Here is a 23,894-nt window from a genome sequence, read left to right as displayed (position 1 = left end):
AACACAAAAAACATATTTATCTTGAGAGGACGCTGTTGTATAATCTCTTCTACACTAAGTTCTGATCGCATTAATCGAAGCTGTAAAAAAAAAAAAAGAAAAGAACAGGGAAATAAGAAGGCTTATAACTCTGTCATTTGCCATATTGGTTTCTAGTATTTAATTGCAGTTAGCGAATATCATAATGTTCCACTGTTACTCAAACTTTATGAAGAGAATTTATCATCAGCTCATACACATGTAAAAGAAAAATAATAAGGTTGTATAATACATGTAACTCAATTGGGAGGATGCAGGTAAAATTGCCAATTCTTTCTCATCTGTATCGTTCTCATCTCATCTAATGCAAATAGAAATGGCAATTAACGATCTTGCATCTTAAAATTAAGGGGGTTATACACAAAGGATACAAAACCGTAAACCTGGAGACTAAGTCGAGAGGCTCATCTTCTTGAGTTTGGCCTACGTATTGCTAACATAAATTTGCACGTGTATAAAGGTTTATTTGTATTACCCTCCATAACATTATTACCATGGTGACGTCATCGGTCAATAGAACCTGGGCAAATTTCTTGTAAGCAATGGTTGAAGCTTCTGGGGATGTCCTACGACATGGAACTATGGCAGCATGTGTGTTTGCTGGGGACCGCCGGAATCCTGAGAAAAGTGCTAGACACTTAATATTGATGGCAGTTAGTAAAGGAAAGAACAAAAGGTGCAGAGCATCCTAGCCGGTGGCCCGATGCTCTGCAACTGACTTCCCGCCCAAGCAGTGACTGATTAGCGTGCTTAAGTACAGCCGTTCGCGAGCCACGGACGGCAACCGGAAGTCGAATGTTTGCTTTTTGCCGTGGTTTTGCTCCTAACTACGGACAGGAAAATTCATTGTTCATGACTGTGGCTTGACGTTACAAACGCGATGGCGTGAAAACGCTCCAAAAAAGGGAAAGTTCGATTTCCGGTTGCCGTCCGTGGCTCAAAAACGTCTGCAATTAACAAGGTATTAGGAGTCTTGGTCCTGTTACAGTTATTGAGAATTAATTATGTAAAATGTACCTTACGTGTAAAAATATATAGCCATTACTGAACTGTTCCGTGAAGCGAACAGTTTTCAAACAACAAAGCTCTTTGAGGAAAACTGAGAGTTACAAGAAACAGTTTAAGGTGTTTTTGGCCTCGCTTTGATGTCTAGTGTTTTGTTGACCTTGTGGGCGGACCCGCGTTCCTTTTTTGCACAAAAGGTAATCATTTCTTGTGTTTAGTTGTGTTTCGTTTCCACTCTTAGTTGTTTTCTCTTGGGCGCTTGTGTTACTTGTTACCAAGAATGGGAGCAAGCTTTTATTGTCTTGCTTTTTTTAGATTTAGTGTCATCGTTTTCTCGCGTTGGCTCTTTTGTTTTAGAGTTTTCTGGATGCATTGTTTTCGAACCTTGTCTCGTATTCGAGTTTTACGTGCATCATTTTCCAACATCGCGGGCTTTTCTTTTTCTTTGTTTCTTTTTATTTTTCGAGTGTAAGCTGTCTTGTTTTTGAGTTTTCAGTACTATCACTAAACGACCATTTTCTCTCCACCACGAACCGTGTGTATTCCGATGATTGTGCACTGCAACGATTTGTGACTGTAAGTGGCGTCGTGGTAAGTTTAAGATGTTTTAAAAGTTTGTTGTATTTATGCCAGTCAAGGGTAGAACGGGGTCACCAAACGAGAACATTTAAGAAAAATAATTCAAATGTTTGCTGGCCTTTTAAAGGCAGTTTAATCTGTTTGGATGCTTTAGCTAAAATTTTAAACTTGCAGAACGTTTTAGGAAAGATTTTTTTATTGTCCGAATTTATTAGCAGTTGTTCGTTTTATGAAAATGCTAACTGACCTTTTTTTTTTTTTACATTTTTAATAGCATATTAATCCGCTCACGTTTTGCCGAAGAAAACCTCACATTTACGCACAATCCAATTTTTTGAGGCGATCAAAGCCATCAGAACATTTCCCACCAAAATGAACTGTTGGGCGCCACCCCTCAGTGGAACTATATTATTCGTTCCACTGACAATTAAGAGCGGCTGCCTGTAAGGATCGAAAACTGCATTTCAGCGAACCCTTGGTCGAATTTCTGATATGCTGTCTGAAGATACCCTTGGATTAACTGTTTTCGAAAATCATATTTTAAAGTTCCAAAGTATTTGATTTTTAGAGAAAATTGCAAGAGTTTGAAATGCGGCCTAGGTGCGGTCACGGGCCGATGAAAACCGCGAAAATTTAGGTCAAAGGACGAAGCCCCGTTCACAATGTAAAATAACCCAATGACCTTGAAACTTTACACAAGCCTAGACCAACCATCTCACAAGAAAATTAATACAATAAACATTCCAAACTCGCTGGCTGCTTTCTAAAGCATGAAGGTTTGTGTACGCTACTCAAAATGGCCATGAAGCCGATGCTTATTTTCATTAAAATAAAAGTGTTTCTGGTATGTAAGTTTCTCTAAATTACATCTCATATCTCCAAAGACGAAGAAAAGAACTTTATTTCTTCCAAGTTTCAAGCTCTGATTCAAACTCTTTCCCACTCAGGGAAGATTAAATATGCGTGCGATACTTGCGGCTCGCAATCATGTCACGAATTATGAGATCAAAACCGATTCACAAACACTTGCCATCAGGAGCCCGTGAATGTTTCCAAACATCACATATTGGGCCATAAAAATTAATCAGAGCCAGCTAAAATTAAAAGAAAAACTATTATTGCTGAGAAAAAATGCGGTGGTTTAAAGATGGTCGTTTTTGAAATGATGGAACGATCACTAAAAATAGCCTGGGTTAAAAGAATTATAGAAAATTGTGACGCTTCATGGAAAATAGTCCCAGAATACGCTCTAACTTACGGTCTTACGTTTTTCATCAAGTGCCAATACGATATCAAACTATTCGATTTACAAAACCTCCCCGAATTCTACTGTACTATCTTGAGTTACTGGCAAAGCTTTGAACTTGTAACAAACCATGAAGTATCAGCGGAGAAGCAAATAATCTGGAAAAATCGTGACATCCTGGTGGATGGAAAACCAATTTTCTACAACTCCTGGGTCAATAAAGGAATTTTTTGTATCAAAGATTTACTAGCTGAAGACTTAAATTTTCTATCACCATCTGAGCTCAAAGCAAAACTTAACCTTGAAGTACCCTTCACTTCATTTTATGGTATACTGCAAGCCATCCCAAAAACATGGAAAGTAAAATTCTGCAACACAGTCTCTTCAAAGGTACAATCTCTCTCACTGCCGTCTACTAAAATTGCATATTCGACTTTACTTAGCAAATCCTATTTGATTCCAACCGGTGAGAGTAAAGTTTTAAATTACGGCTTCACCACAGAAAACATCCAAAACGTCTATATGCTCCCCTTCCGAATCTTGCATGAGCCAAAGCTTATAATCTTTCAGTTCAAAATTATTCACAACATCCTACCTACGCAGTCCAGTTTGTTTCGTGCTGGTATAAAGGACAGTGACATTTGCCCGCTATGCAACTACGAAAGTCAATCATTGTTGCACATGCTGTTTACCTTTAACATTTCCTACACGTTTTGGAACCTCTTTACGCGATGGTGGCACAAAACATACCAAGAACACATAAAACTCTCTGAAAGTGTGATTCTGTATGGCTGGCACCAAAAATCAAACAACTGGTCAGCGCTTAATTACGCCCTCGTTATTGCCAAGTACCACATTTTTAGCACTAGTGTTTGCAATGGCATTTTAAACTTTAAAAGCTTTCTTTTACGCCTGAAAAACAAAATCTCTGTTATGCGAACATAAGCAGTTGCAAATAATAAATTGGAACAATTTGTTAAATCCTGGGTCCCTGTGGCTTTGTAATTTATATGCACGTGTTCCTCAGTTCGTGAAGAATGCTGTGTAAAGACTTGTAAATAATTTTAGTTTCAAACTGGACGTGCAGTGTGTATTTATATGTAAGTGTGTGTATGTGTTAATTCTGTAAAGTGTCTGAAAGTCAGCATGTAACTAGGTTAAGCTTTAAGCGTTATCTCGTAACTTAACTTGTATATTATGTATATCGTAAGTTAACAGGTTTTATTTTGTATTTGTAAGTAATGTTTTCAATCAATTAAAAAAATAAAATAAAAAAATAAAAATCAATCAGACTGACTGAACACAACCATTCAATGCTTTTCGATTCCAGATTTCTTTCCTATTCTGCTCTGAAAAATATATTTATTCCGGTCAATTAGCCTACGAAACATGTGCAACAAATTTGCATACCATTTCGATGTCGTAGGCAAAAGTAGTACAAATCAAACTTTACAGTTCCTTTATCTTCTTAAATGAGGCAGTCGATCGGTAAAATGGAGAAAAACGTGTGACTTTGTTCGTGCCGTGTTGCTCTGAGTGGTCCTTTTAGCAGCGTTGGCTCAAATCAATAACCCAGTGTGTACAAAATAAATATAACTCAAGGGTATCTTCGCACAAAATATCAGAAATTCGACCAAGTGGTTGCTGAAATTCAGTTCTCGATTCTTACAGGCAGCCGCTCTTAAGTCACCATACTAACCAAAAATATTTCCACAGATCACATGCACGTCATGTATGCCAATTACACGAACCTTTTATTGTAATATTGGCAAAAAACACAAGATCAAATATTCACTCCACGTTTTACAGATTAAGTCCATATTTTACATATTTACAAGTTTTACGATATGCCGTACATCATACATTTAAAAAATCGACGGCAGTTTTCTATGGTTTATTTAACAGTTAGACGGCGAGCTCGAGGTTTCTATCGGCTGATAGTTGGCGAGGGGCGAAGCCCCGAGCCGACTATCAAAGGCGATAGAAACCGAGAGCGAGCCGTCTAATTGTTTTAGCATACCTCAGTGATCGATCTATGAAGCAAAAAAATCTTTTTATTTCATAAATTTTGATATATTTGTGCAATGATGCATGCTAAATCGCGCGCGCTCTGTCAAACTGCCGTCTATCGATCGATAGACTGCACCTGTTTAGCCAATCAGATTGCGCGTTACGCGATAGTCGGTCACTAAGGTATGCTAACTCTTATAGACCATAAAATGACGTCAAAAAATGTTCAAAACTTAAGTGGAACCACGAGCCGCAGGCGAGTGGTTTCACTGCTAAGTTTTGAACATTTTATGGCGTCATGTTATGGTCTATAAGAGTATAGAACATAGAAAACTGCCGTCGATTTGTTTTTTACAATAACATGGAAAAAGGACGAGCGGAATTGGCAATTTTTTTCGTTGAGAAAGCGCGCGTGTTACATCTGACGTCATTTTTATTGTCTGTACTCTTATAGACAATAGCTATGGGCCAATCAGCGCGCGGAAATTTGGATAGTTATTGTAAAAATACATATATACATACAACCTTTATTTAAACAGGGTAACAGTTAAAGCTACACGCTTGTGGGGCCGTGTATAACATAAAATCCAAAATAGAAAAACAATAATATTAAGAATACATTAATCTACAGAATAAAAATAAATTTATAACCCCCTAGTGTTGTTCCAATTATACATCATACATCAATAGTTCCGGACATGAGAACTTCATTACTGAAATATTAACATCAGTGTCACTCCTTCCCCATTTTCATGGTCTTCTACGCGGAAGATTCGTAATTTTTTTTTTCATTTTATTTGAAAAAGCAACAAAAATGAAACAGTTTCAATAAAAGTGATATTTAACCACTCCATATAGGCGTAGGTGCTGTCTTATTCTTGCAAAGCAATTTCGGCAGTTTGGAACCTGCCTGATCAAAAATAAAAGTGTACCCAATAACGGTATCGCAGCACAAAATGTTTTCGATAATTGCCGTCTTCCTTGGAGAATGCAGGATGGCGATCAACAGCATTCATAGAGCCATTATTTTGTAACGAGAGGATTGTGTCGTGGTGTGACAAATATGACGAGAGTTTTTTGGCTATCTTGCTGCGGAGAGTTTGGCTTATCTCAGCAACTTTTCTGGTACTCGAGCGAGAGCAAATATTACTTACGAATTGCTTGAGATTGGTGCGTGAACTGAAAACTAGCAACGGGTTGTGCTAGCGCGGGAAACGGCGGAAAACGGGGAAGATACTCGGCAGAGCAAACTAGCTTGGCAGCCGGCACTTGTTACAAATTGCCAGAGGTACAAGGTTTAGTTTCTTCGTTCCATGGCGAAAACAGACAGCAAAAGGAGAGAGATCTTCTTAGTCACAGCAACTTTCTTGATTGAAGAGTAAACCTCGCAGATACTTCACAGCTAATACAGGCTTGTTGGTAATCCATGGTGGAAATCATAGGCAATCATAAGTAATCGTCATAGGTACTCGTCAAAGATAATCCAAGGTAATCATCATGTGTTATCGTCAAAGGTAATCGTTCTACAATAATTCGGGACTCCTTATATATTGTCTTAAATAAACACAGATGGCACAGTATTCAATGAAACAATAAGAAGATGAAGAGCGACCATATGTTCTACTGTACATATTCCATTAGTAACCGGACAATCTATTGAAAGTAGGTGTAATTTACTGTAAATAGTAATCGGATGGTCAATTGAAAGTACGTGTGATTTACTGTCAATAATGTTCTTTTAGTAACCGGACGATCTATTGAAATTTCATGTGCTCTATTGTTGCATATTGTGACAGCTGTGTACTATTCTGCATTTCAAATGAGTGTAGTTGTACAGTTCCAAGTGAAATGACTAAATCTTTCCTAGTTTGAGGAAGGGGGAAATTTTGGTGGTAAAATATGGAGTGGTTCGTGTTCTATTTCAAGCACAATGTTACTTGAATGTTCTTTAAAATAACACACCACATACGATAACTGACAAATTATACCCAGGTTTCAGTGAAATGATGCCGGGCAATAACACAGAAACAGAAATCCACTTCGTGTTTTACACATCTAGTCCATATTTTGCAAGTTTTACAATTTTCCCTACACCAACTCCAGACATGACCACTTCATTACTGAAATATCACCAAGTGTCATTTTTTCACTTTTTTATAGTTCACGGTCTTTCATGTATAGGATTCATAACTGTTTCCTTTTTGTTTGACAAACTTTAATTAAAACCGACAAATTCCATTGAAGTGTTATGTTAACCATTACCCGCTGATAATTTTAAGAGATAAAGAATAAATGTAATTCCGAGTAAATGCATTTTGTCAATGATATGGACAACAAATGCAAAGAAACGTTGGTGTTTACCAATCCAAATGCAGGCGCCCTCTTTGATTCTGAATTTGACTGCGTCATCCTTCAGTCCTAAGCAATTTCAGCATCAGTTTCAAACTTGTTTGAACAAATATGAAGCCAATAACGCCGTCGCAGCACGAGATGTCTTTTTTTTTTTGTGAACGTAGGAAGGAGATCCACAGCATATTTATAGAGTCAATATTTCCACAGGATCAAATACATGATTGCACGCGTACGTTCAGCCGTTAACCGAAAGATCCTTTAAGGACATGGCTATGAAAATGTGAGCAGTCTTCCAACAAATGCTACTTAAACACCGACAGCGCAAGGATGGTCTCACTGGTATGTTGTTCTCACAACACTCTTCTTCTCGTTAACCATAGCAACCGGTCTGTTCGGCAACAGCCTGATCTTGGCGACTCTGGCTCGCTTTCGGGAGATGCGGACGCCCTGCAATATTCTGATTGGAAATATCTGCGCTGCCGATTTGGCAGTTTGCGTCATTGCAGCGCCACTGCGAATCGTTGAAAGCTACCGGGGCTGGATCTTTGGCGACGTGATGTGCTACATTCTGGCACCACTTCAAGATGTTTTCGTCGTCTCCGTCTTCTCGCAAACCCTAATCGCACTAGAGAGGCATCTTGCCATTGTCGCGCCATTCAAGTCAAAGAACGCGTTGAAGGGAGTAAAGAAGGCTGTGTTCGTCATTTAGATCGCTTCTTACGTGATGGTTGGGGCACCGATAGTTATTTTTGTTAAGAACACATTGGGCAACAGCGGGTACTACTACTGCCTTGAACATTTTATCAGTGATGCTCATAAAACCACTTACATGGTGTATGTTGTGGTACTTTTCATAGCCTTACCTCTCGTGATTCAGTGTTCCGTGTATTTTAATATCATCTGCGCACTCAAGGCCAAAACTCAGCTTCACCTGCCCAGCAGTCTGCAAAAGGACATCTTAAGTCTTCGAGTCCGCCAAAAGAAACGTCTCGTCAGGATGTTAATAGTGCTGATGCTGGCTATCCTCACTGCGGCACATATATACTAAATTTTTTTCTTTCATGTAGTGGAAATATGTTTTAGCAGTTCAGACCGTGTATACGATTATCTTTCTGAATAATCGTAATCAAGAGTATGAGATAGTAAATAAAAAGTCCTTTACGTGCGCGTGTGCGTGCAAACAAAAAAAATGTGGAGAGATCGGTTTTGAGGCCACCTGAAAATTTGTCCTTGAAAGAAATCAGTCTAACAAAACAGGCAAACCCGCAGTTCCCGTGAGGGTAGAGGGGTACCCTATATATTGACTGACAAAATCCTACAGTTAAAGCTACACGCTTGTGGGGCCTTGTATAACAAGAAATCCAATATAGAAAAACAATAATATAAAGTGTTCTATGTGGAAGATTCGTAAATTTTTTCCTTTTATTTGACAAACTTCAATAGCGACAAAAATAAAAAGTTATCGATTGAAGTGATATGTTAACCACTCCATACAGGCGTAGGTGCTGTGTTATTCTTGCAAAGCAATTTTGGCATTTTGGAACCTGTATCGCAGCACAAAATGTTTTCGGTAATTACCGTCTTCCTTAGAGAATGCAGGATGGCGATCAACAGCATTCATAGAGCCATTATTTCCACAAGATCAAATACATATTATTGCATGTTCTACCGTTAAATAACTTGCTTTTTGTAAAATATGGAGTGGTTCCTGTTCTATTTCAAGCACAATGTTACTTGAATGTTCTTTAAAATAATACACTGCAAACGATGACTGACAAAGTATACCCAGGTTTCAGTGAAATGATGACGGGCAAAAACACAAAACACAGACATCTACTTCGTGTTTTACACATCTAGTCCATATTTTGCAAGTTTTACAATTTGCCATACGCCAACTCCAGACATGACTACTTCATTACTGTAATTATATCACCGAGTGTCATTTTTTCACTTATTTAAAGTTCACGGTCTTCCATTAGAAGATTCATAACTGTTTCCTTTTGTTCGATTAACTTTAATTAAAACCGACCAATTCCATTACCGCGTTTTTAATTGAATTGATATGTTAACCAATCCAAACGTAGGCGCTCTCTTTGATTCTGAATTTGACTGCGTCATCCTTCAGTCCTAAGCAAATTCAGCATTTTCAAACTTGCTTGAACAAATATGAAACAAATAACGCGGTCGCAGCACGATATGGTTTTTTGGTAATTACCTTGTTCCGTTGTGAACGTGGAAGGAGATCCACAGCATGTTTAAAGAGCCGATATTTCCACAGGATCAAATACATGATCACACGCGTACGTTCAGCCGTTAAGCGAAAGATCCTTTAAGAACATGACTATGAGTGTGAGCAGTCTTCCAACAATTGCCACTTTAACACCAACAGTTGCGACAGTGCAAGGATGGTCTCACTGGTATGTTGTTCTCTCAACACTCTTCTTCTCGTTAATCATAGCAATCGGTCTGTTCGGTAACAGCCTGATCTTGGCGACTCTGGCTCGCTTTCGGGAGATGCGGACGCCGTGTAATCTTTTGATTGGAAATATCTGCGCTGCCGATTTGGCAGTTTGCGTCATTACAGCGCCACTGAGAATCATTGAAAACTACCGGGGCTGGATCTTTGGCGACATGATGTGCTACATTCTGGCGCCTCTCCAAGATGTTTTTGTCGTCGTCTCGATCTTCTCGCAAACCCTAATAGCACTAGAGAGGCATCGCGCCATTGTCGCACCATTCAAGTCTAAGAACACGTTGAATGGAGTAAAAAAGGCTGTGTTCGTCATCTGGATTGCTTGCTATCTGACGTCTGGGGTACCGATGATTATCTTCATAAAGAACAGACTAAACAACAGCGGGTACTTCTACTGCCGTGTAGATTTTATCAGCGATGCTCATCGGATCGCTTACAAAGTGTATCTAGTGGTAGTATTCATGGCCTTTCCTCTTCTGATTCAGTGTGCAGCATACGTTAGTGCCATCCGCGCGCTTAAGGCCAAAAATGAGCTTCAGTTTCCAAGCAGTCTGCAAAAGAAAATCTTACTTCTCCGAGTCCGTCAAAAGAAACGTCTCGTCAGGATGTTAATAGTGCTGATGCTGGCTTTCCAAGTGTGTTACCTTCCCAGAGGAATGATAATGCTGATGATGGAATTCACCCCAGAAATAACTTCCAAGCCGGACTTTGGCTACGTTCAGCTTGTAACACTAGCGATGGTTTATGTCAAACACATCACAAACCCGTTTTTACTGTGGGCCATGAGCAAAGATTTCCGATCCGGTTGTTTAGCGGTATGTCGATACTGAGGAGTCTACACTTTGACTGAAGTATACAACCGTTGAAAGGTGTAACAAACTGGCGAAACCCACTTCACACCAGGGATAATTCAGGAAACCCCAGCCAGTGGGCAGCATCCAAGATATCCTCGCCGCGGTACATATATACTGAACTTCTTTTTTTTATGTTTGCAAATATGCTAACAGTACAGACTGTGTATATGATGCTGTTTTTAAATATTCCCAATCAAGAGTATGTAACCGCTGATAGTTTCCTTATGCGGGATAGGAAATAGAAAGTTGTTTTACTAGTGCGTGTGAGCCCGGACAAAAAACATTCGTGGACAGATTAGCTTTTAGACCGCCCATATATATGTACTTAAAAAAAAGAAAGACAAAAAAATGTAATTGATAAAAAAGTATTCGTGAAAATGAAGCAAAGAACTTCCCCTGAATTTCTCATTTTCAAGACTTGTTAGAAAACACGACTATTTGCCAATTTAATCACCATAGCTCAGCTTATTACAACTTATGACAGCTTGTTTAATTTATGCTTTACGAAGGTTGATTATTACAAAATTACGGCCAGCTTTATTACAATTTATGTCAGGTTTTACAATTCGTGACAACTGTTTTTACAATTTATGCATCCATCAATTCCAACTGTGTCTATCCTTCTCTCCCTCTCTCTGGGCAATAGTGTGCTGTATATAAAGCACACTAATACTAATGCATACTGGAGCATCAAACTGCTACTGAGACATGGTTGTCTCTGATCGGCCATGATTTCATTAAAGTCTGGGCCGGGTTGTTCGAAAGCCGATTAACGCTGACCTGCGATTAAAATCTTATCGACGTTCTTAATTCGCTCTTCAGAAAGCGGTTTTAAAGCCTAGTTTCAAGATAAAGGTATAGAAATGTCTAAGTCAAAACTGAGGGCCAAAAATCTTATGACAGAATCTTTACCGATTAGTAACTAAACTTGAATCAAAGTTCACATTTATCCAGGATTAGCTTGATCGGGTTTTGAACAACTGGGCCCTGGTTTTCATATGTCGGGAGAATACCAGACGATCGGGGAGTCCGCGGTTCTGGGGTGACCAACGTAAACAAATGAATTAATTAGATACTGTATTATAAAGCTAATGACTAGCCTGCTTTACAAGGAAGCCATGCGTAAAAGAAAAAAAATATAACCTATCAATACACTATGGAAATCTGCCTTCGCAAATTTACCTTAAAATGTATCAAGGGAGAGCGACGGTATTATATCCAAAGGCAAACTATTCCACAATACAGCCATAACTAAAGTTTATTTTAAAATGATAAGTACTAGGGCTGTGGTACAGCAAGCTAGGTGTCTCTATCTCTAATTAATGTCAAGGTATCGGGACGCTGAACCAAAAACGAATTAAGATATTTAGGAACGGCCATGCCAGTCCACAGTATTAAACATTGGTTCTGGTACTCAGTCGCTGCCGGCTGAGATGGTTCCGAAACGAGGTCTTCCAAACGTTCCAGAAGCCCGTTCTTCGATCCTTTTTCTGGCTATTTGGAAAACAAAGAGATTAAAAGAAAATGTGGCCAGCTAAGTTACCTTAATGACAAAAAGGAGAACAAAATTTTCGCACCGGTTATAGTCGTCACTGGTTACACCCATATATTCTTCGCTTTGTTTTTTCTTTCGTTTATTGTTGTTGGTGTTTGTTTGTTTTTGCTCAAAGTGTATCATCAGATTTCGTTGCCTTTCGGTCACAAAAGAAAATTTCTGTTGTTTAACAACTTCTATCCGATTGATTGGTCGCATTCTAGAATTTCATCCTTAAGCTCAAATTAATTAATTAATTAATTAATTAATTAATTTATTTATTTATTTATTTTCGGTGGGATCTACTGCAGATGTCCAACCTGTGTGTATCTTGGATTAATTGAACTGAAGTTATTAGACGATGTTCGTAAGTTACGTCATTAGACCATTTAACGTTGTTATTTTGCAGCGGACGATTAAAACGTGCACCAACAAAAGCGCCCGTGCAAAGGAACTGAAAGCACGTGCATTTTTTCAGTTTGAAAAAAAAAAAAAAACCTTGTTTTCTCCATGATAACCTTGTGAGTGGAGCCTCTCTCGACACTGGTTGCAGGCTGCAATTTTAATTCAGTATTTTTCTACAGCAAACTAAGTTTCATTTCAAGTTTACATTTTTGTGTTTACATTTTTGTGCTTTTCGTTACGTCTCTAATTAAACTGCAGTTTTCATTATTTTTTGTCATTTCCTCTCAATCGTTGTCAGTTTTTATTTGTCTTTGTAATCTGCATTTCTCATCATTCAATTTGAATTGCAAATATACTACTAAAATTCATCTTTAATTCATCTTTCATCTTCCCGCACATGGCGCCGTTTGCAAAGTTAACCATCTTGTATCTCAGAAATCCTTGCTTCGGAGCTTTTATGGAGTATTATCTCTACCTAAAGAAATTCAAGGCGACTGCAATTCGTTGGGGAACCACAAGGCTGCAAAACAAGCACTACTGACGGACAAAACGACGCAGTGAGCAAACGCTTTCATGTTCATCAATGATGGCCAGGACTAAACAAACGAAACTTCAAGTAACATTCAGTATATATCAGGTGATTTCTCTACGACGTATCAAGTTTTTATAAGTTAATCTTGAAATGAAAGTCAAGTTGCAAGTTAATCAGTTTAATTTTGGTGGCCGGTCATTCGTTTGTTAAAAGTTGTTAAATTTTGTTCAATGCCTTTTAGTTTCAATAATTAAGAGCGGAACATGATGAGTTACAGTTCAATCAATATCATTGACCATTTAAGCTTCTCAGAAAGTGCTTACCAGGCGATTTTATTTTTCTTCTGACAAAATGATTGATTTTTTGCTTAGTTTCTTTTTGTTTTGACGTTTAAATAATATGTTCAACAATATTCGTAATACCCATGGCTTATCTAAGACTGGCTAAAGCCTGGTTTACTCGTACGACGCAGGCACAAGCATAAGAAACCTACTTGTAAACCGGTGCGACGCAAGCGTAAGCGCCTTGTGGCTTGCGTTTGTACTTATGCCAGTGCGTCGTCCCGGTTTGCACGTACGACGCAACGAAGCAAGCATAAGCACAAGCAGAAGAGAATGGAACGATTTCCATTCTCTTGTGCTTGCTTGCATCGTTGCGTCGTACTTGTAAATCGGGGCGATGCAAGCATAAGCACAAGCGCAAGCGCAAGAAAAGGAAACTGAAAAACAGCGACAACAGTTGTCAGCGTACATTCTAGTCCGCCATGTTGGAATCAAATCTCGCGCCAAAAGGAAGTCCGGCCGCGCGATTGTGCCACATTTTTAAGCTTCTTCGCTTGCGTATGTCACCTTATGCTCATCGCACGTGTAAACATCCTTGTGCCTATTCTAGCGCTTATGCTTATGCGTGCGTCGTACGTGTAAACCAGGCTTAAGAGTCATCCGTATGGCATGATGAAATCGTTCAACATTTGCTAAACACGCTGAGGTCGCACCATTAATTAATTGATCAAGGTATAACTGAGTTTTGAACGTTTTGTTCTTAGCTTTTGGGTCATAATTAATTTATGGGAAGTACTATACGGAAATCTTTCCTAATATACAAGGATAAGATCCAGCCACACTTGTTCAGAGTGGTTACTTTATTTATCCCTTGTTAACTGAAGGGGTTTGCTAGAGTCCTAATCCATTGCAAAATCCATACCGGTGGGGTTGGGGGCGGGGGGAAGGGGGGGGGGGGTGGGGCAGAGGAAAGGAGTGCAAATCTGCCATCACGGCCTTTGGACTAGCCTGCGAACGCTGACGTATTTCCGGCTGTGAGAGAATCTCGACAGCCGGAAATACGTCTGCGTTCGCAGGCTACCTTTGGACCTCTAGATACATTCAAAAAGTATCCCAAACTTATTTACGGTACGAACTGTCATTGTTCATTTACAATTACAGCTTATCCAAACAACGTCGTCGGATTTTAAAACCTTACCTTAGACCATATAAAACTGCGTCGATTGTTCAATTGGTCAATTTTCGGCCGATTTCCAAGATGGCCAACATTTGAAAATAGTGGCGTCATCCCAGCGTCAAAGGACGTCATAAGTTTTTACAAAGAGAGTCAAGGAAAGCGATCTTGAAACGGTTTTTGTCTTCTCTAAGTTTGTTGCATAGTGTAATACTCTGGAGGAGGGGGGGGGGGGGGGAGGGTTGACAGTGCCGGTGGGAGGAAAAAGAATCCACCTTAATACACCCTACTCCCCTTGCCCAAAGGTCTAAGGAAACCTAAAACAGCCCCTTAAATAGCCTTTAATTCCATCCATTTATACTATTTTGTTCTGAATTATTAGAATAAATGTTTACAAGAGGTTCAAGAATTTCAATCCGATGGAGCTAGCAGCATATTACCAGCCCTGTTTCCTCAGTGCAACTCACAAGTTGTTCCGTCAGCACGAATGGTGTGGATCAGCAATGTCAAATGGCCCTACATTTGAAGGTGATTAATTAAATTGTGGATTTTAAGTGAAGTAACTGATATCTTATCTTGTTATTCTCTAAGGTAGAGGTTATGGTAGAAAATCAGGGGTCTGGGTTTTAAGGTGAAATCGACATTTTTTTTGGGCATATTTAGTGATATAACAAATTTTAGATTCCGGCAAAACTATGTATTGAGCTGCAAAGCGTTAGAATTTTTGTCGAAATATGGTTTGAGATGTTGCTATCCATTCAGCAGTTTCAGAGCTTGCTCTATACAGCACGTGCATGCTCCCTTAGAAGGAAAAACGATAATGACTATAGGTGTCACTGTCATCGTTCAATGGGAACAAAAAGTCTGTAACAAATATTAATCACAAATGCTTTTAATCTTAAGGAAAACAGTGAATGCAGTCTAGTAGTGTTAATCAGAAGTACAATTTAAAGAGCAAGATAAATCATTGTCGACAAAAAAGTAAGTATTTTAGTTGCTTGACAAGAGTGACAGAATTACTGGGACTGTTAAACAGCAATTAATTGTTTAATTTGTAACGTGCCATCAAGCAGGGTGCTTATCGCTTGTTGGTGCTCAATACCTTGCCTTAACTAAACCTTGTCTTGTACTAAACTATATCTAGAAGGGTATTCAACACGTAGTATCATTGCGTGAAAAGCCGTTATAGCAGTGCGCTGATCTGGGTTAAATGAGAACATCATTTTACTGGCTGGGAGATGAACCTGAATGAACTGAGAGGAGTTGCCGTAGACGCCTTTACACGTTAACGTTTGATTTTACTTTACGAATGCGCCGCACAAATTCCACTGACATCGAAAGCTGACTGATCCCACGCTGTTTTAGAGGTATTCGTAAGCGACTCTGCTGGTTTATTTGGTGTGCATACAAACTGGGTATTTATCCCAATTAAAATGAAGATAAGACCTGAACCGGAGAGGAGCTGCCATAGGCGCCTGTTAATGCTAGTGTTTTAACTTACCTGCCTTTCGCATAAATTCAGTGACATCGAAAGTTCACTGAGTGTCAAGGCTGAGTGTCTGAGCGACTCAGCTGATTCTTTTGACGTGCATTACAACTGGTCCGGTTTACCTCAGTTAACCTGTCAGCCCTATGTTAACCAAACTTACGTTGAATTTCAAGGGCCACACTGAACATGATGCATCGGATTGAAGTTAATGTGCAAGTTCAACAAAAAGCGAAAGAAGAAGCATTTATCGATCACAGAAGGTGAGTTTCCCTTTCTCTTCCTTATTAAGATTGCTTGCTTTAGGGTAGTAGAAATGTTCGCCGATTTTAATTGCCTTTTACGTTTCTGGTACCAAATACCAACGAGGGTCTGCTGTTTGCTGGTTTACTGAAACGATCGTGTCATAGAGTGGAGACGCCTTATCCCGATCAAATCGAGCCTCTAACATCCCCCAGGGAAAACTCCGAGCATTTAACCACTTACCGTGTCGGGGGAATGGTGAATTTGAAGAGGGTTTGTCTTTATGCATGTTCTCAATGGCATAATTCGCGCGTGTGTTTTCTGTGGTTTTGGGACCTAAGGAGGTTCCCAAGGACTAGATTTCGCCTAGCAAACAAATTGATCCGCACATTAAGCCCTTACATGCCACGTACTGTTTTTATATAGAACATTCCTTTCACTTTTTTTGATTGGTTGGGTTGATATGCAACTCGTCTGCAGGTAGCAATCTTACAACATTAACCTTGCAACGTGAATTGAATAAATATAAAGTTAACGCGTCGCGGTTTTTGCCCAGTAAATGACTTTCCACGTTCTCCTGTCTAATATTTGGTATTGATATCGGCCCATTCTAACACGTGCTGTGACACTGCACGTAGCTCTGCATGTAACACAGTGTGTCCATACCCGAAAATGTTGCACGCAAAATTTCCGACGGTGGAGAATGATAAAGACGTTCATATGGTTATAGAGAATTTCCACTCTTCCAACAAATTGACGTCAAATTGTTTGAAATGGTGTGTAAATTTCAAAGCTTGATTGAAAAAGTGGAAGTTTTATTGTTCTACAAATCAGACATTATTATCGCGTACTTTCGCTTTTAGATTCCATGACGTCATAGGGCTGTCCGATTATTCTACACAAAAGAACATCTGCTTCCTGACAATAGCGGCGACCGTATGACGTCATAAAACCCAAAACGGTGGCGCGCGGGAAATTTAAGCGCAAAAACGGGCGATAACTATATCCAATTTTTAGAACGCTAAAATGTTATCTCCACTTTTTAACTCGTGAATGCGCGCATGCGCAATGTACGAGTTCTCATGATGTGGGCTGAATTTCATTCGTTCACTCGCTCGATCAGCTCTAAACTTTACTTAATTTAATCGGAATTTATTCAAAATCATAAATTATTCATGAGTCTACGTATGGTGCATGTATTCACCATAAGCGGCCATTACGGTACAACAAGGACGTTTTTATTCTTAAAAGAAAACACTAGTAGGTGAAATGTCTGCTAACTCCTTCCATTGACCGAAACTACATTGAACTTCTTATTTTGTGACTGAAAGCGCTGCGTTAATTAAAAGCCGCTCAAGGCCGAAATTGTAGTCCAAGTCAACAGGGATTTCGCGCAAACTGGAAGTAGAAAATATGATGGAGAAAACTCTGACGGTGTCTCAGCGGTCCGAAGTAATTTGACCGTGAAAATCGTAGCGCCACAAGTGCCAGAAAATTCAAAACCCTCAACAACTTATAAATACTAAAATTAATCTCTCCTTTAAAAGTCGTGGACAATGTTGCCTTGTGGCGTAGCTCGCTGACTTAGATGTAAAGGGTTCCGGGTTAGATTCCTGAGGTAACGGAGAAAATTTCTTTTCTTTTCTTTTCTTTTCTTTTCTTTTTCTTTTAAAAAAGCAAACCGTTCCAAAGGCTCAAACAATTTTCATAATTAAGACTTCCTCAAATTAATTAAAAATTAAAAAACTATTCAAGGAGCTCAATCGGCTAAAAATCTACTTGAAGTGGCCCAGGATGCGGAATAAAACGCCAGTGAGGCTCCTTATTAAGCCTTTATGGCTTTTATTTCGAGTTCTGGGCCAACCAAACACAATGCAAACAATGTTTTATACCTTGCCACTATTTTCTTCTACATTCACGAGCTGGCTCACAGGAGCCTTTGATTAAACTAAGCTAAGAAAATTTAAACATTATTTTTAACAATTTAACGTCAATTTCTTTGGAAGAATAGAGGTTCCCTTCATCACACGCTCCAATTTTCTTGCGCGTGATATTGTACCGTGTGTCTCAGCCCTGAGAAAAATAAGAAAATTTTCGAAATTTCGTTATTATGAAGGAACATAAAAGAAAATTGAGATGAAGTTTGAAATAAGAAGCCCATAAGGCGCAGCCAGTGAAGTTGGACTCGCTCGCAAATTAAAATTTTCTAGACAAAACCATCTGTTTTCGGAAAACCGAATTTTCGAGCGGCAAATGGTATTTCTGTTGGCTATTCATGCAAACATGAGCCAAATCGACTAAAATGCACCCTAAAGCTAGAAAATAAGTGTTAGTTTCAATTAAGGACCATTCTTTTGAAATTATTTCGGGCATGCGGTCATTTCAAAATTTTGCAAGAGTATTTTAACGAGAGTTCTCAGCCTACGTAGCAGTCATTTACTTTCCAAACGGGCGTTAGAAGAAAATGAAATCTGCTGGAGAAGAGGAGGAGAAATTGGGAGAGGGAGGGGGCGAGGGATAGAACTCCCTAAATCACGCAAACCAGGCTTGTAAGATTACTACGTTATTCGAGCGTTAAAAAAATTGTTGTCGAGATACGTTTCTAGTGAATGACCGAAGGTATTAAGATAGAGTTCATTGACACCCTGCTTTTGTGTCTTGAACACCTGCTCAAAGCAATATGGATAACAGTCTTGATCTGGGAATGAATGACTTTAGAAACGTACCCTAATATCTCTTAGATTTCAGCCGATGAAGATACACCTTACCTTAACCCTATCTAGACCGGGGGTGGGGAGGGGGGGGGGGGATTCTGCCCGCGGTGACTTTGAACCTGAATAACCTTTTAAATATTTGTGCAAACGCGATAAAACTTCAGGACTTTTTCAGAAATTTATCTGGAGACAATTTGGTGTGGCCGGTTAGTGTTCATTGACTTTGATGTTACCATGGCAGCCAATTTTTGACAGGCAGATTTTTATTCCAGAAAATGAAATAACTCTTTACTAAAATGAAGAAAAATTGCTTTTCTTGCTATAACTCTTGTGTTTTTAGCTTATATTAATGTTTCCTTAATGATTTTGATTACTGGTACCTAAATGAATAAAATCAGTTTACTTGAGTTATTTCCAAAACTAAAAGAGAGATATCCATAAAATCTGGGTTTGTCAGAGGACATTTTGTTCAGGTGACATGTTTTCTTATGGTTAGAGACGTTTCCATGGAAACAAGGGAATGCAGGACGTTCTAAAAGGTTTATTTTAGAGTCGCAATTTGACAATGATGACGTTATTATTATGATCGTTCACCATCTTCAGTCGGCCATCTTCGATTTCTTGAATTTCCGTCCAAGACGAACAAAGCTACAGAAATCGGCACGAAACAATGAATTCAAAAGCAATAACAATTAAGAAGCTAAACTTAACTAAAAACGTTAGAAGTTATCCAAGAAGAAGTAAAACATATTTCAGTGGTGAATTAAACAGGGAATTCAAACAGTGAAGTTCATGACATTGGACAAAACAGGCTGCTTATCTAAGCTTAGTTAGACTTAGGCCAGACCAAAACAAAATGCTATATCCCTCAATTGAAGATAGATCGGATGATTAGAGGGATGTTAATTAACGATTGCAATCTGGGATGGGTTCCGTCTCTATCACACTCTTCTCCCGTGGGAATTACCACTTCGATTCCGGAGACTCCTAAAGCCGGATTTCTTTTTCAACGGGAAACAAATAGAATCTTTCTCTTACTCCAAGCTGGATATTTCTACCCTACAATCCCTCCCTCTCTTCCCATAATTACTTGATTGCTTGGAAGTCACTGAAGGCCTCTAACCTGAAGAGTTATTTCAACCTATGTCACAGAAAAATCAGCCATCTTAGATCCGCCATATTGACCGTTCTCCAACGTTTCTCCCTACCCCACCCCGGTAAATGTGGGCCATTTGTCATCAGAGGTCTGCCGTGGGATGGTGGGTCATTTTAATCTTTATTTCTTAGCAATGGAGAAATTTTTATATTTTACTGCTTGAGTCAAATAGCTACCTATTTAATTTGGTTTTATGACCACCGCGCTGCGCAGATTTAATCTATTCAAAGCGAGGTACAACTGAGCAGCCTTATCTAGTTGCTTTCATCATTTCCCTGCCATCTTCATATTCTCGTACCGTGGTGGCGTAATGATAGCAATTGTGATCTGAGAGTACAAACTTTTGATATGTAAATGTTGAATATTTTAATTTGTTTTTGAGAGGAACAATGAGCTAAACGTGACGCGCTGAACTAAACTAAGCATCGCCGGTGGATTTGCGGCATGTCTACTCTCTGGATTGTTTTCAAACATCTGTGGGTTGGGCATTTGTTCGTTTTTCTAAGCTATACCATGAATTTTTTTGATCAGTATTGGCCGATCCCACCGTGGGGCATTTTCTGTTCTCCGAAGGGAAAATGGCAAATTACCGACAAATACCAGGGGGGAGAGGGAGGGGAGGGGTACGTGGATTGACTGGGCCATAACCGAAGTTGACTCCGAAGTAATCAAGTAACAAGTAATTACGGTTGAGGGGGAGGGGGAAGGGGCGCAAAGTGGAGGGTGGAAAGGAGTGGTCGTAGGTTGAAGGATGAGAATTGTTTTACGTGTACAATGTTTAGCTAGGTATTGGTTGAATTTGAAGGTTTGATATTAATATCGTTATAACTTTAAGCAACATATTGGCGAGTTTGATCTAATTCTCAACACAAGTCGATTCAAAACGGTATTCGAAAGGCCCGTTAATTGAGCTTTGGGACCTTTGAGGAGCGGGCCCTGGAAGTCCTTCAATTTGCGCCAAAATAGTTACTGATCATTGGTGTCAGTAGTAATGAGGAATCCGGTTCAAGTAACTCTGCGAACTTAATTTTTTTAGGGAGAGTTTTCTTTTGCTTACTTTTTGCCGTTCTGGGAGGACTCGTTAAAGTCATAAGTCGAAAGTAAATCCCCATTTCTAATAAATGAGACATTTTTTGCCAGAGTATTTCGTGTAATGGGGTGAGAGGAGGTTAGTTTATCAACGCAACATTGTTTTGTTAAGAATCGTCTCGTGTAAAATAGCTTTAAAGCTGAGACACGGAACAACATTGCGCACAAAATTACAAAGTTCACTTTTCGGTGAGCGTAAGAATTCCAAGGCTTCTCTCTCTTCCTTTCTTAAAGGAGAAGCAGAAAGGGTGCAGTTAGTTGCTGGAACAAGGTTATTTAAACCATTAAAAACACTCCACTTACCCTTCTATACCCTTTCGCTAACTGGAAACTAAAGGCTGGTTTCCATATGATCGCGGATCGCGGATCGCAGATCGCAATAAGGTCTGCGATCGTCTGCGATCATATGGAAACTACTTCTGCGATCGTCTGCGATCCTGCGATCGTGATCGCAGATGATCGCAGAAGATAGAACCATGCTCTATCTAAAGGCTGGTTTCCATATGATCGCGGATCGCAGATCGCAGATCGCAAACAATCGCAATTGATCGCAGACGATCGCAGGAGATAGGACATGGTTCTATCTTCTGCGATCGTCTGCGATCACTATCGCAGGATCGCAGACGATCGCAGAAGTAGTTTCCATATGATCGCAGACGATCGCAGATCGCAGACGATCGCAGACCTTATTGCGATCTGCGATCTGCGATCCGCGATCATATGGAAACCAGCCTTAAACCTGAGCAATGACAGATAAAGGAGAACTCTCTCGTCCTTGTTGAGGCGCCAGGGTTTGTCCAAAGCTACCCGATTAAAATATAATTTGGCCGTAAGCATGCCAAAGGTTTATACGTAGTTAAGCCGAGTGTTAAACACATTTAATTGCTTTCTTCTTGAACAAAAAGTAAATAGAATGTCCACGAGAGTGAACCAATATAAATAATGATTAAAATTTGACTTTCTAATTGCAGATTTTGCTTAATTTTCAGGTCACTTTGTAGATGACAAGCCTTGACAACACAAGCATGGGAACAAGAGCAAGTCAAGAACTTTTTTAGTCAAGGTAGAAGATAAGTATATGCCGACTGAGATCGAACTTTATTTTCTTCGGTGAATCGATCGCAAATTCTGTAAACACGAAGACGCACTGTATCAAAGGGCTTCGATTAATTTAATATTCCACGTAAATTGTCTACGAATTTGTATATTTTATCGCTTTCAAGCCACTCTTCGGTGAGCCACTGACATTGTTTAGATTTCGTAACAGAACGGAGAGAAATGTTTTTTTTTTTTCGTTAAAGAAACTATCAATTTTATAGCCGAGGCATGTTTTGTCAACTTCAGAACTATGAAGTTCTCTTTATCTGCTTGGTTTTGTCGGCATTCCAAAGCAAATTTTTCTTGTAAACTATGGCTTGACAAAGTCATACCAAAGCGACCGTAACTTAGCAAAATTGTGCGTGTCGATGTAAACTGGATTTAACATGTTTAAATTTCCTCGTAATTGTAGATTACTTCAAAGTCTTTATTTCAAATTTTAGTGTACAGCCGGGTTTGATGGAAGAAATCGTATGTGAAAAGTTGTACTCACGGGTGATTATTTTTAAATATGTATTTTGCTTACTTGTTAGCAGCCAAACATTTTCAAGTACAATCAATCTCGGTTTTAACTATGCATTTCAAAATGATTTTTTTCGACTAAATCGCATGCCGATATGTTTGATTCGCGACCTAAAACCGAAACTGAACAAACAATGCGACTCGATCCGCGCGAAGTTATTTGTTTAATTATTTCACTTTTAAATACCTTTTAAATACCTTTTATCGTTTTTAGCGTTCCTTTGTATTTATCATTCACGCTATTATTTTTGATATTGTTTAGATGTGAATATCTTAGAGCTTTTTAAGTCAGTATCTCATTAGTTTTTTCACAATTGTATATAAGCACATATTTTACTTCTCATTTTGAACTTGAAAATGACCGTCGGACGGTCGAAACGTCGTTCTCTTTTAACGTTAACTTTTATAGTTAAATCAATTTTATATTTGCATTCAGTAATTAAACTTAATGATACTACTATAATTAATTTCAACAATAAAAGTCACACTCAAGCAAACAATTGTTTCAATTTCATTGTGTCCTTTATTTTCTGTCTTATACAATAAATACTTTTAGTTAATTAATTTTTAATAAAAGGTGTGTACAAAATTTTTCCTGTATATACTAAGTCTTTTGGCGGGAAAATTTGGAAAAATTTGCACAGCGTTTCCCCTGGCAACAAATTTGGTCAAAAAATTAACGGAGTACTCTTTGAACATTTCTCTCATAAAAAATCCAGAGTGACCCTACAAATTTTGCCCGCCAGATAAATAAACACATAAACCACCTCGGATAGAAACTTAAGGCAACTGTCAATTTAAAAAGCGAAAGTTTGAAATTTTCAACGACGCATTCGTTTTAGTAAAGTTTCATTTCTGTGGTGGTTTATGCTTTGACAATCTAAAGTCATCTTCACAAGGCTAAATAAAGTTTACAAACTTGTGTTGTCAAATACAATTTGGCGTGAAAGAACATTGCAAAACGGCTTTCAAACGTCCTGAAAATTATTATTATTATTATTATTATTATTATTATTATTATTATTATTATTATTATTATTATTATTATTATTATTATTATTATTATTATTTTGCAACGTTTTAACACGCCAAATCCTATTTG

General features: G+C 38.8%; 1 protein-coding gene, 1 long non-coding RNA gene and 1 pseudogene across 2 annotated transcripts; all 3 read left to right on the top strand.

Moving 5' to 3' along the window:
• The first annotated feature begins 581 nt into the window (after positions 1–581).
• On the top strand, positions 582–8,279 carry LOC146473669 (QRFP-like peptide receptor; annotated as a pseudogene).
• Positions 1,528–10,731, top strand: LOC146473668 (pyroglutamylated RF-amide peptide receptor-like). Its single transcript, XM_085117732.1, has 2 exons — positions 1,528–1,635; positions 9,510–10,731. Exon 2 carries the CDS (start codon positions 9,569–9,571, stop codon positions 10,532–10,534), a length of 966 nt encoding a protein of 321 aa, XP_084973858.1. The 5' UTR covers positions 1,528–1,635; positions 9,510–9,568; the 3' UTR covers positions 10,535–10,731.
• A 4,655-nt stretch (positions 10,732–15,386) lies between these two features.
• On the top strand, positions 15,387–22,250 carry LOC146473667 (uncharacterized). The gene is made up of 3 exons (XR_014866280.1): positions 15,387–15,465; positions 16,147–16,233; positions 22,162–22,250. It is a non-coding gene; the product is annotated as an uncharacterized LOC146473667 (long non-coding RNA).
• The last annotated feature ends 1,644 nt before the right edge of the window (positions 22,251–23,894 follow it).

Source organism: Pavona decussata, unplaced genomic scaffold (genome assembly GCF_977016875.1).
Source record: "Pavona decussata unplaced genomic scaffold, jaPavDecu1.1 SCAFFOLD_92, whole genome shotgun sequence".
NCBI lineage: Eukaryota > Metazoa > Cnidaria > Anthozoa > Scleractinia > Agariciidae > Pavona > Pavona decussata.
The sequence above is the reverse complement of the archived record's forward strand: the minus strand, read 5'-3'. Positions and strand labels throughout refer to the sequence as shown.